Here is a 12,366-nt window from a genome sequence, read left to right on the forward strand (position 1 = left end):
TGCTGGCTTTGAGGATGTCGGACTGTTCTACGATCTTCAACGAGGGCAACGACGAGTCCGAGCGTATACGTCTCTGGATCTCCGTTGGAAGCTCCCCAAAGGTCACAGATCGTCTTCGCTGTTCTAACCTGATTGACTCGGTCATCGATGTCTGTCTCGGAGATATCGACCGCGGAAGTTCCGGCAGCTTTCCTTTGGGGGAGGGTGGTTCGGCGATCTGACTCGTAGCACTCGAGAAACTTGCACGGCTGGACGATCTAGAAAGCCGCGATAGGTGATGACCGTACGGTGGTGGAATCAGCTGGGAAGGTCTCCTAAAAGATCGTACCGGCTTCGGTGGTGGTTGGAGACTGGGAATCGACGGGTTATGATAGTACCCGTGCACCGGATCGAGGTATGGCGGCATGGTGATGACTTGTGGCCCGTGGAGGTGCAAACATCCCAAACATCTCGGGTCGGCGACGAAACCGGGCACAAACATTTTCACGTGTCTTGGCCGATACTACAAATGCTGTCGAGCGCGGACGCGAGCGAGTCGAGCCACCGGATGGAATGGTCGCTCGAAACACCCACAATCTCACATTACGCTGTTCGCGATGAGACTGGTGATTTAGATCAGGAGAGGCTTGATCATATCCTCATCCAAAGCTTCTCCGCAAAGAAGCTCAGAGCCACCTTCGGGAGTCCGTCCAGAGGGAGGGGAATGGAATCGATGGATGACAGAAAAGGAAAACAGGACGTCTCTCCACGCGTCGGAAAATCTTCGTGGGCACCCATCCACCGCGATCGGGATACGTCCGTAGCACATCTATAAAACTCGGCTCTGCTCATGGCATGGGGAGGCGAATCGGACGAGATCCGCCACGAGACGATTTTTCCACCGTGTCGAGGAGCTCGCAACCGGGCATTCCGACTCGTTTCGAGCGTCGTGCTATCATCAGAACTACCTGTGCCCATTGATCTTGATTCAGCGCCCAGCGAATACCGTGTTCCAGAGTGTCAGCTTTCGGGAGAACGCGTCCCACGGTTCTCGAGGCCCTGCCATACTCGGGATTCATCGACATGGCTCAGCGAAGCTCCACAGTCAAGCTCTCTACGCCTGTGCCGGATACTGTTCGCGGGGAGACAGCACGGCACACGCATTCCCATCGGAATGCTAGTGTCGCGGGGAATTCTCCACCAAATTCTGAAGTTCATGTGATGCTGCTCTGGGTTCTCCCCGGGTTGTATCTTCGGATGCAACCCCCAGCGTTCTCTATTCTAGACCGTCTCCGATGAAAGTGCGCTGAAGTCGGCATGAAATCCATTCCTAGTATGGAGTCCGACGAACACAGGAGCGCTCAAGGAATGATTTATGCAACTCTCCCAATGGCGAGAAAAGGTCGAGCCTTCGCCCCTTGGAGCAAGGCCAGTCGTAACGCCTGAAGGTGGAGTCAGATATTCGATTCAGGAACCGCACGGACACAGGAAGGTCTTCTTTTTGAATTCGCCCCCCCCCATGTACCGCGTTTCCTGATCCTTGACTTAAACTCGCTTCTAGGGTTTCCGTGACTCTTAGTGGCTTCAATAAACTTGAGAGCTGCTCAGAGGTTCCCGATTCCTCACCGGGATCACAAAGAATTCCATGCTCCGGATCATCCAGCCTTGTGTTGGATGCTCTCCGGAGCTCGTTCGAGTAGCCCTCAGGTCGAGTGAAGTGTGCGCGCTTCCCATGTGTCGTGGAGACCTGTACTGTTTTCCTCCTAAGCTTGTCTCACGCTCACAAAGCAGCGCTCGCGCTTCGGTACCGACTCGTCTGAATTCAGCCTGACTCATTTATAAAAGCATTCTCGGGATCGCCTCAAACATTGACGGTATTTCGGCATAGCAATCCGCGGATAGACATTCAGACTCCGAGCCCGCGTATTCGAGTGAATCAATTTGCAAGAAGCCTAGCTTGCGAGGCGACGGTGAATCGGTATCCTACGTCATGCTTCATGGCTGAATCCCAGAGCCCGGCCAGATGCACTGAATTCCGATCACAGCAAGGATCCCTTCATTCGAAGGTCTCTCGTCGTCGATGCTCCGGAGAACACCGCCTTTCCGCAAATGTCCGAACTACTCTAAAGCCTTGATCGGAAATCCGTATGACAGGGCCTAGACTTTCAGTGGGTTCTGAAAAATTTGGCTTTTCTAAATTGCAAAGCGGATCCATCGGATTGTCAAGCTATTCCTGGAGAATCCGGACGACATTGATTCCCTAAGATGTCGCTGTACTGAGGATTGAATCCTTAAATCCATGGTGCTAGCTGGAAGATTGCTTCTCGCCCTACATCTCTTAGCTGCGAGGGTGTCAGCGTTGCGAGCCTAAATCGAGATTCTGTGCAACCTCGTTCAACGTCGCAGTCGAGCCAGTGTTCCAATCGATCTACGGAGAGCTTCACCCATTATCCCAGAGGCAGTATGGCGTGAAACTGAAGGGCAGCAACAGCATAAAAATGAGGGAAGTCATCTTTCGTGCAACACAAAGCCAGTCCGCTTGCGTACTTTATTGTTGAGAATCTCCAAGAATTCGCGTCCTCATCAATACACCCTCCGGATCCTTCCGGATGGAACGGGAACTTCATCTCCTCGAGGGAATGCCACTCGCGGAGGGCTACACCTCGAGGAATGGGTATGGAATTTAAAAAAACAGCCCGATGAGGATATTTGGTACTAAGCAAGCGATGATGAGTTTTGCGTGGTGCAAAGTATGTACAATGTGAATGTTGTTTTTTCCTCATAAACCGTATCACAGGTCTCTTTGAAAGGTCACCATTTCGCGCGGACTCGCACAGACTCGCTAGGTTCGATTCGAAATAGAGGTGCATATAATGTTTGATGCGTGATCCCAAGAATCCAGCCTCAGAATGGGGAATCCTCAGTATGTCCCCAGAGATACCGATGGGGAATTTAGTCAGGTCGTTCTGACGAAACGATTTCCCATGCTCGAGTCCTGGTTCAGGGGTCCGCTCGAGAAGGTGCGTTGTGAAAACAGGTTTTGCTTTTATACAAAGATGAAGTTCTCCGCTCGCATGCATGACAAAAAAAATCTCGTTCGCGTCCTCGTCAGACGCCAATGCTCGCGTTCTCGCCAGCGTTCTCAGCCTTCCTGACTTAGATTTACTGTGCGTCTGAGTCTTTGATCGAGCTGTTGGAATCCTCCTGTTGAGTCTGCTGTGGTTCAGCATCTTCCTCCACAGGGCCGGCTTCGTCAACTTCATCGTAGCGGGGCACGAAGGAAATTTGGGTGATCCCGACGATGTAACCTTGTTTCACGGCAGCCTGGAGAGAAAAAACATCGATATTCAGTCGGCCTGCTTCTCCGGCTTTTCGGTTCGGGATTTCCCCAAGCAGAAGCATGACGTTAGGCTACGGAGTTTCGTAGTGAATTACCTGGAAGTTAGGAGGGCAGGTCTTGTCGAAGTGTCGGAAGATGCATTCGACGTAGATCTTGTCCTGCTCCTTGTAGTCGTTGGCAGCTTGACTGAAGGCGCGGGAAGAGCACTTCTCGTGGGCGATCTGGGAAAAATTCATGAGTTTTCAGTGTCAAGCGAATCCTCGTATTCGAAGGCTGCCATGCCTAATACATCCGCAGAGTCCTGCTTGCATACCTGACGAGAAGAAGGAAATCGCAACTTGAATGATAGGGAACTCTTACCTTGGTGAGCTCAAGGGTCTTTCCGTCGAGCCCGGCTTGAGAGAGGTAATCCATGTACTTGCTCAGGTTCATGTTGCCGTTGGGTCGCACCCAGCCGATGACCTTCAGCATACACCTGATATTTAAATGAAGACTTAGCGCTCCTCTCAGGTCATGCTTTCGGGGCGAGGATCAGAGAAATCTCAGCTACATATACGTCTTCACATTCAGCTTTGGATCGTGACATAGAGTCCGAACCAGATTTGTTTTTCACGCTACCTGCTCAGATTGGGTAGCGCCTCCTCGACCTGCTCAGGAGAGATGGGGATATGAGCCCTGCAACGTTCCCATGTCGAGGCATCACTGATCTCCGGAAGAACGAGTGGGTTCTTCAAGGGTTCGCAGGATCCCCAGTTCGATGTGAAGAACTCTTCCACCTGACGAGAGAATTCAGAGAGCTTGTTAGGAGTCTTCCGGAGAAAGAAATATCGCGCGGCTCGTGAGAAGCCACTGGTGTCCTCGAGTAACCATGTTCTTTGGAGATTGGGAGTCCGAGGCCTGAGAAGCGAAGTCAGTTCTCTGAATCAAATCACCCTTGTGACCTATCCGGCTGTTTGAGAGGGCAATGAAGTTCATCCGTTCGCCCATGTAAGGCTATTCGGATGATTTTGACTATGGAGCCATGGGGCGGGGTCGATCCGAGGCACCTACACGTGAGACCATTCTCGATCCATCCCCCTGAGAGTGACCTCTCGGGGTATAATCGTGATGGTGGAATATATCAGAATATAATTATTATCAGTAAGTATTTATCCGTTCCCCGAGAAATAATGTTGATGCTCAAGCGAGCTTTAGGTGCCGCGGAATCCTGCGACGAAGGGATACTCCGCTCTAAAGCATTTCCGCTGCGGAAGACGGCTGCCTCAGCAACAGTCTTGGCGACTAAAGGTGGTAAAAGAATTACACACTAGAGCGACGAAGCTTACCGGAGTTATTCGCATCACCGATTACGGTGTCATTGGGGGGAACCAAAACGATTCCGAGGAGTTTCGTAAAAGTCCCCTCTGCCCATTCCTGCAGGCTTCGTCAGGTGCCTCTTGCTCCCGACTCTATTTTGAGAATCGGTCCGACACGAGCGTCGAAGTTCAATTACGCGGTCGGTGATTGAATCGCATGATGGTCTGCTCATATGGTAATCATCCCGTCTCAGATTGAGAGAGGAAGCGTGAGAGTAGAATTGCACTATCGGGAAACGATCGCTACCGAAGAAGGGGCAACGATCGCCGCTCTGTCGTGATTAACCATTCACTTTCACGAAGAACAAATAAAACGCGTCCGAGCCCCGAAATTAGTTTTGGAAAACCATGACGCGCAAGAGCCATTGCCCGAGCCGAGTCTCCTCCGTCGGAATTATCCATGGCGTTTCCAATCATCTTCAGGGACTCCGGTCCGCAACTCTGTTTCCCGGTCAAGATGAGAGTTTCAAGACTCTCAAAGCAGAAGTCCGAGGTGGAGTCATGACCTTGAGACTTCAGGAAAGAATAACAGCGATCTCTAAAAGGACCTCGCGCCACCGTCCGCTAAAATCATCCAGGGCGATGAACATTTGTTTGTGTAACCCAGAATCCATAACCTCGGAGGATGCGATTCTGAGAGACGGGCAAGCTCACCCAAGGCTCCGCGGGTTGTCGAGGAACGAGACCCAAGGCCGAGGCAAGCTGATATTAAGGTAAGTTCCAGTTCCGCATTCAGCGGATCCGAGGAGCCACCCTACAGTCTGCTAGGCGGAACGCGAGTCTAATCGGATTCACCCCCTCGAAGAGAAATTGAATCCGAACACCAGATCGAGATAGGTAGCAAATCTCGAGGGTCATTAATTAGGAAAATGAACTGAAGCATTGAGGAATGTGAGTAGCTAGAAATCGCGCGGAATCTTGGAGTCTGAACTCCGCTGCACAGGGTAAAACTCGAGCAATCCTCGACGATAAATCACGCTCTCTCCGCTTGTTAATACTCTCTGCTACTTACGGTTTGTTTAGGGGAGATCCTCTCAGATTTGTCTTTAGCTATGGGCCCCGCACAGGCTCCAGCGACGAGTACACCGAGGAGAACGCAGCTGAACGTGTTCATGATTACGTTTGTACGACTACTCACACTAGACAGACAAACAGACGGAAATTAGACAACAGTCAGACAGTTGGATTGGACAACTGCTTCTGCTTACGCGCGGCCTTTTGTACCTGTCGGAGCTGCAGCCGCCGCGTCAAGTCAGACAAGAAGCACTGTAGGAGAGAAGAATGTTGGAGGAGTGAAATCGTCGGTCGGTGAGTCCGTTCCGATCTATTCATCCATCCGTCCATCTATCTGCCTGAACGAATGTGTGTCTGTCTTGTCTAGCGAGCCGACCAGCGAAAGTCACTATGGTGCCTTGCTGAAATACCGCAAGCAGGGAGTCAACGGAGGCAAGAACCACAGCAAGAAGCATCCGTTTTTCGGCTATGGAACAAGATGCCACTGACGGGAGAAAGCGAACGACGACAGGGGATTCTTGCGACTTTCACGACTGTGGATCACTGTGACCTGAGAGCGATGTCAGCAAAGTAACCAATAAATATGCGAGCGGCACGAATAATGAGGATCTCGGAGGAAAAAGTCGAATAGCAAGCGGTCCATTCTTCTCAGGTCGTCAGATCAATGTTCTTCGAAATCTTTGGATGCGGCGACGTAATGTGGAATTTCTGCGTTTTGTGCCATGAACACCGATTTTCGATGATCACCGTTGGATTAGAACCCGACAGAAAATCCTCACGGTTGCTTCATTGCTCTAGGAAGCGCGGAGAAAACCTCGACGGGGGATGATGTCCTAGATCACGAGCTCCGATGAATCTCGAAGAACAGTCGAGCGCATGAATTCCGAATGCGAAAGTACAGGAGAGGAAATCGAGGAAAATTACTGTCTTGAAGTTTTTTTTCGCAGGAATAAATTATTTGTCGGTCGACACTCGCGCTGCATGAAATGGCAACGTACAAACACTACGACACTTGCATCATGACGGGCCACGGACTGCTTTCTTTTCGCTTTTTTGTCAGTTTTTTTTATCATTCGACACTTCGATGCTTCACTCGTGTATCTTTCGCTATTTCTCTTACGCCGCTAGCGCGACACCCGACGGCTAGCAGTCCATTGTCTGTACACGATTTGAGAAGTACGTATCATCTACCTAAAACTCTGCCAGTCAGCGATATGATTTTCGGTTATGATTTCCGAGAATGACAACCACGTGACATTGCTGATCCAGTAGCTCTATATCTGGGGGTCTTTAACGACACACATGTCAAGAGACTCTGCCAAGACTTTCTTCGTCCGTGAAAGTTTGTGGTAACTCCAGCAAGCGGGGATGGAGGAGTCGATGTCGCTTTAGCACCTGACGCGCGTTGGCGACGTTCGGCCTTCCAATTGAAGATGCGGATCCACCATGGCCGTCAGCGCTTGCGAGCTCCCACGATGTTATTAAGGAAAGCGAAGTGATCGTGCTCCAATACACTGCTCCGCTCGGGGATGCGGATGGGATCGTATGTGCTACGCGAGCATGCGATAAGAGACCTCCGATTGTACTTCGCTCATAATTTGTGAATTTTTCGCTCTACTTGCGAATGATTCTGTGGGTGTTTCTCCACCGAAGGTTCAGCCAGGGCTCGTAATTTTTTTCGGCATTTTACAAAGCAAAGCGAGCAGGTTGATAGTAGAAGAGTACAGAATGCACAATCCATGTAGTTCAGGCGTGACTTATGGGGCACGCCAACGATTTCGTCCCCGGCGAAAATGCTTTCAATCGCTGGAGTTGCGTGAAGTTGCGCCGTTTAATGATCGAGTTCCATTTTCGGTCAGCATTTTGCGATGCTAGGTGAGCGTTTAAACTTTCACACTTCTGAGAGAGTCTACAGTTGAACGCGTCGGTTCTGCTCGGTTTCGATGTCGTGGCTTTCGCTGCGCGAGCCGGTAGAACCGAGAAAAACCGGCCACTGATTTCATGTATCTACGGCAAGTGTTGTAAACAGAACAGATCAGTTGCAGTATCTGTAACAACAGCAGCCCAACTCGAGCCGGAATCTGATCCACGATCGAACGGCATTCGTTTTTGCAGGCGCTTGCTTCAGAGGGAAGCTCATTCCTCCGTAAACACTGCGGAGAAACAATTTCTGATCCATTCTTGCAATCGTTCTCCATCCACTAGCGGACCTTCTAGAACATTTTCTAGGGACTTTCAAAACTGTGCAATCTACAGATTGGAGAATTCCGACGTGAATACTTGCAGTTCCGTGGGTCCAAGGCTCGGCTGGGCGTGAAATAAAGCCCTTCTGTGGACGTTCCGCTTGACGGAATGGGTAAAACATCGAATTTCATGTTTCGAACATGCCTTACCGACGATCGAAGGACGAGTGTACGATGTACATGAAACATCGTACGAAATATGAAGTTGTCGGCTTGAAGCTCGATCGGAGAGAGATCGGCAGACCGAATTCCGGGGGATCATGTCGAAGTATCCTGAATCTTGACACAGAACATGATGCCCTTTTCCAAGACGATGAAGGAATGTACCTTGCTCCTCGGGCCAAAAGCTCCCTGAGGGGCCCCAAGCTCAGAGCATCGTCGACTTGCTCGGTCGGCGTCCGATATTCCTCCTTCGTGTTGCCTGAACGCGCCATTCCCCGCTCTTCATTAAAAATAATTCTTCCTTTCAGTGCCACCAGGTGGCTCCAACCAGCAAACGGCCGTCCTCTCGGCACTGAAAGGGAAGGACAGGGTGACAAATGCAGAGGGCTTCCGACTGGATGCCCCCCAGAACCGAAATTTCTTTCCACGGCTCTGACCTAAGTCCTCGAGGGAGTTTCGCTAGTCGATGATCGGTCGGGAACTCAATACCATCGGGAGTCGTGACTGATGACCAATCTGAAATTGAGCTTCCTCTCCGGAGACAACATCCCATGCAGTCCCATGGATTGCGCGCCGCTATCCTTTACAGGCACCGCATTGCCTGAAAGTTCGGATGGATGTCGGGGGATATCGATTCCATGGCATCCTCAGTCCTCAGCCTGAATATTATTTCTCAAGACTCCATCTTGCGAGCTCCGTGGGATCATTCATCGTTTTTCATCCACGTATCCCTGGTATTCCAGTCCAGGGTTCCCAGAGGGAGTGAGCCCGTATCTGCGCCAGAGACTGTCGAGTTCTTTCAAGAGGAGCTTTCGGATCGTGGTTGAAATTCAATCTTCAAAAAGCAGACTGAAGGATTGGGACAAGAAGGATTTTCTCCAGGGAGCTCTTCTTGCCAAGCAGAGGAAGGCGTGCGCTTTTTCAGCATATGAGTCTGTCAACCAGGGTCATGATCGGGAGGGTCGCCGCGTTAACCCTCATTTCAGAGCCGATCACTCGTAGGGTGGAAATCCAATAATCCAACGGTTATTTGATTTAAGGAAAGCCGAATCGCCCAGGGCCATGACGTGAGTTTATTCGATAATTACGGAATTCACTAGACAGAGGAGTCGGTCTAGTGGAGCCACCGCGGCTAGCTTATTCCGCTCTGGTTTCAACGACGAACCGCAGCAACCACAACATATTCGCCGAAAGATTAATCGGAAGTTGGTTTCTAAGCAGTGGTCTACGGAGCGGCGTCTAATTCTTGAAAGACTGCCCGACATGATCCCCCTCAATTCCTAAGGATTTGCATTACGCTAATCTCACTAGTCTCATGCTCTATGGTTGAAGTTCCGGTCTGCTTTGCAATCTCTTATCTCAAGATGAAGGGACGACGGGAATTTCGGAAGTTTGTTCAGAGAAAATGAAAACTGCCTCCAGCGCATGACTCGGCTCGAAAAAGATAAAATTCAGGTGGGAATCGAAGCCAGGGAAGCAGTTCCTTTTCTTCCAAACTCGCCATCTACTCATCGAGGCTTTCATTTTCGATAGCCTACTTGCCATCAGCAGGACACCACCGGAATGATGCGTGTGCACCCGGCCGGCCTTTGCCAGGCACATGTCGATTGCGGCAACAGTATAATGAAAAGATGTATCGAAACAGAGCCCTTAATTAAGAAGCAGAGCTGGAATTAATATTTTACGTTGTATTAGGTCGGCTAAATTTACCCTCACCATCGTCCGTCAGCATGATCACAGCCGACGATCTGCGCATCGTTGGGAGGCGTGCCGACGGAAGTATTACCTCCTCGTACTCGGTCCGCGAACTAGAGGGAAGACTAGACTCTGCAAGAGATCTCGAGGTCTCATCCGAGGAGGAGAGCACACTGAGCCGGGAAGTTCCGCGTCAGAGTCGATATCCCGCGTGATTCTTTTTCGATTCGCTCATGTGATGGGCTCCGGTGGAACCGTTCTCAATCGGGGGTCTCGGCGGTTACCCCCCAGCACCGAGTCTGCGATACGAGAGAGGAGAGAGCAACTCTTTTCTCTCGAAGTATCGGATCGTCATAAAGAATTCCGGTATAGCACGGAAACCATTCAATGCCTCATGCTAGAACAGAAAAGCTCCGGTCTCAAGCCACCAGTGCCGTGACAGCGTCAGACTCTGAGTTCTGACTATACGACCGTCTCATGTAGCCCTCGGGTAAGCACTGATCTGCCAGCCGTTGCGAGGATTATTCGAATGCAGACGGACAATAACGTTCCATGCCGGTCAGTTCCACCGAGCTGTTCGACTCGCTTGGAAGGGGGAGATTGACGTTGATAAAAGGCATTCATTGGCTTCGCTCAGCTGACGTTCCTGGCTCGCTCGAAGTAACGGTCGGTTTCAGCAGTAACGGCTTTCACGAAAGCTCAAGGGACGGGACTCACTGATTGACTGGCTGGCCGAGTTCGGCAACGGTGGCGGTGACGGCGGATTTGTTTGTTTTGCCGAGCACCGAAGCGGCTCCCGGCCACTCAGTGAAAGTTTGATGGAGCACCTCTAGAGTGAAAGACAACTTATCCGGCGCTCGCGCTCCTCCCCGCCTCCCTGGTGTTAAACCCAAACGTCGGCCTGAACGTGATACGCCATCGACCTTGGGCGTCATCGCGTAGAAAATCTGAACAACTGATTCGTCGGAAGGATGAGCTCATATGTAGAGAAGAAATCAAAAGTTTTTCGATTTCGAAAGAGCACCGATGAGTGACCTGATCCGAACTGGATAAGGCTCGGTGATTCGGGAGGTCACGAGCGTTCCGTGAAAGGAATGAGCTTCGCGGCGGAAATCTGCTGCGGCTCGGACAGTGTCAGACTGATTCGCTGCTTTTGATATCAGCGAGCCTAACGCCGGCCCGGCTGATGGAATCGAGGAGAAATTTTGACGCCCCATCTGTGGGGAGCCACCGCTGCTGTCGACGTCCATTGACTCTTGATGACAGTGGTTTCTACGGCGTGCTCAAGATGATTATCTCGAGACGGAAAGCTCGGTGGAAACTTTCACCGAAGGGCGCATCAGTGAAGGCGGAAGTAATGCCGGAATATCTCTTTCGATCTTGGTCTATCGTCAACGATGGTGTCGTCGCTCAGTACCTACCGATGAACATATTGTTTCGACGCATCACGTGTGGTGCGCGGACGAGACAACGGAAACTCAGGCTCGTCCCCATCTTTTAATGATAGCGGTACGCTCAACTCGAGTCTTGCTTGCGGAAAAGGATCTTCAAACGTACGGTTCGGTGTCGCGACGTCGTAATTCCAGAGGCTGTCAGACAAGTCCAGCTGGGGGGTCCCGCTCCGTCTACGATTCTTCTCGCACTTATACGGAAACGTTCAGGTTTCGCGTAAGCTTTAATCACTTACAAAATATTTAGCTTCGGCTCCGTGGATCGCCACAACTGATTTTCGGAGGGAAATCCATCTTAAATTCTCTATATACTTCGGAATTGGACGCAGCCTATGATGTCCGTCCGTCCGCCCATCCGCTCGTCCGTCGATCGCAATCGCCCATCGCTTCATTCTAGAAAACTGTCGAAAGACGGGAATAATGTTGCCCTTACTCTTCAGTCTGAGATGACGTCATAGGTGAGCGAACGGACGAGCAAGCACCTTTTTGTTTCGGCTTTTTCGAATAATATAGTAGTTTGCACTTCTTCTGCAACCAGACTGAAGGAGTGGGGGCCGGAAAGGCTACTGCTGCTAAAGGAAAAACGCTGATGGAGAGAAGGGAGAAATTTCTCCGAGCCATTATGTAAACAACGTTTTCGACGACGACAACTTGACACGCGGAGCGAAATCTGACCTTAGGATCTTCACGATACGTAACAATGTATCACGACTCATTAAAGACCGGAGAAAGAAGTTTAAACGAGGAATGAAGCTCATTTTTTCTCGATGGGAAAATTGCCCCGAGTAAATGGCATGCCGTTTACAACCGATGCAAACGACCCGTGCAAACGAACGAAGCACCGATGCCGATGAAAACGACTATTTAGGAAATGCTATGATCCTTATGCTGCGATATAAGAATGAAAAGGAGGGCTGAACAAACAGATGAGAGAATTATTATTACAAGATGGAACAAAGAGCAGATTTTTTAGTCAGTTGGTTAGCTCGCTAGTTAAGATGATGGATGGGTGGGTGGGTAAGTGCCTCTACCCGAACGGGTGATGGGAAACTCCGTTCTGTGTTTAGCGATATGGTGTTAATAAATAGAAGCTGATTTATCTAGCCGTGAAGGCCACACAGATTGGG

At 50.5% G+C, this 12,366-nt stretch overlaps 1 protein-coding gene across 1 annotated transcript; it reads right to left on the bottom strand.

Moving 5' to 3' along the window:
• Positions 1–2,492: 2,492 nt before the first annotated feature.
• Positions 2,493–5,874, bottom strand: LOC100907366 (uncharacterized). The gene is made up of 5 exons (XM_003742078.2): positions 5,687–5,874; positions 3,938–4,095; positions 3,680–3,794; positions 3,415–3,540; positions 2,493–3,303 (listed from the first exon to the last, which is right to left on the bottom strand). Exons 1-5 carry the CDS (start codon positions 5,786–5,788, stop codon positions 3,142–3,144), a joined length of 663 nt encoding a protein of 220 aa, XP_003742126.1. The 5' UTR covers positions 5,789–5,874; the 3' UTR covers positions 2,493–3,141.
• Positions 5,875–12,366: the final 6,492 nt, after the last annotated feature.

The sequence above is a fragment of the Galendromus occidentalis genome, unplaced genomic scaffold, assembly GCF_000255335.2.
Source record: "Galendromus occidentalis unplaced genomic scaffold, Mocc_1.1 scf7180000077284, whole genome shotgun sequence".
Taxonomy (NCBI): Eukaryota; Metazoa; Arthropoda; class Arachnida; order Mesostigmata; family Phytoseiidae; genus Galendromus; species Galendromus occidentalis.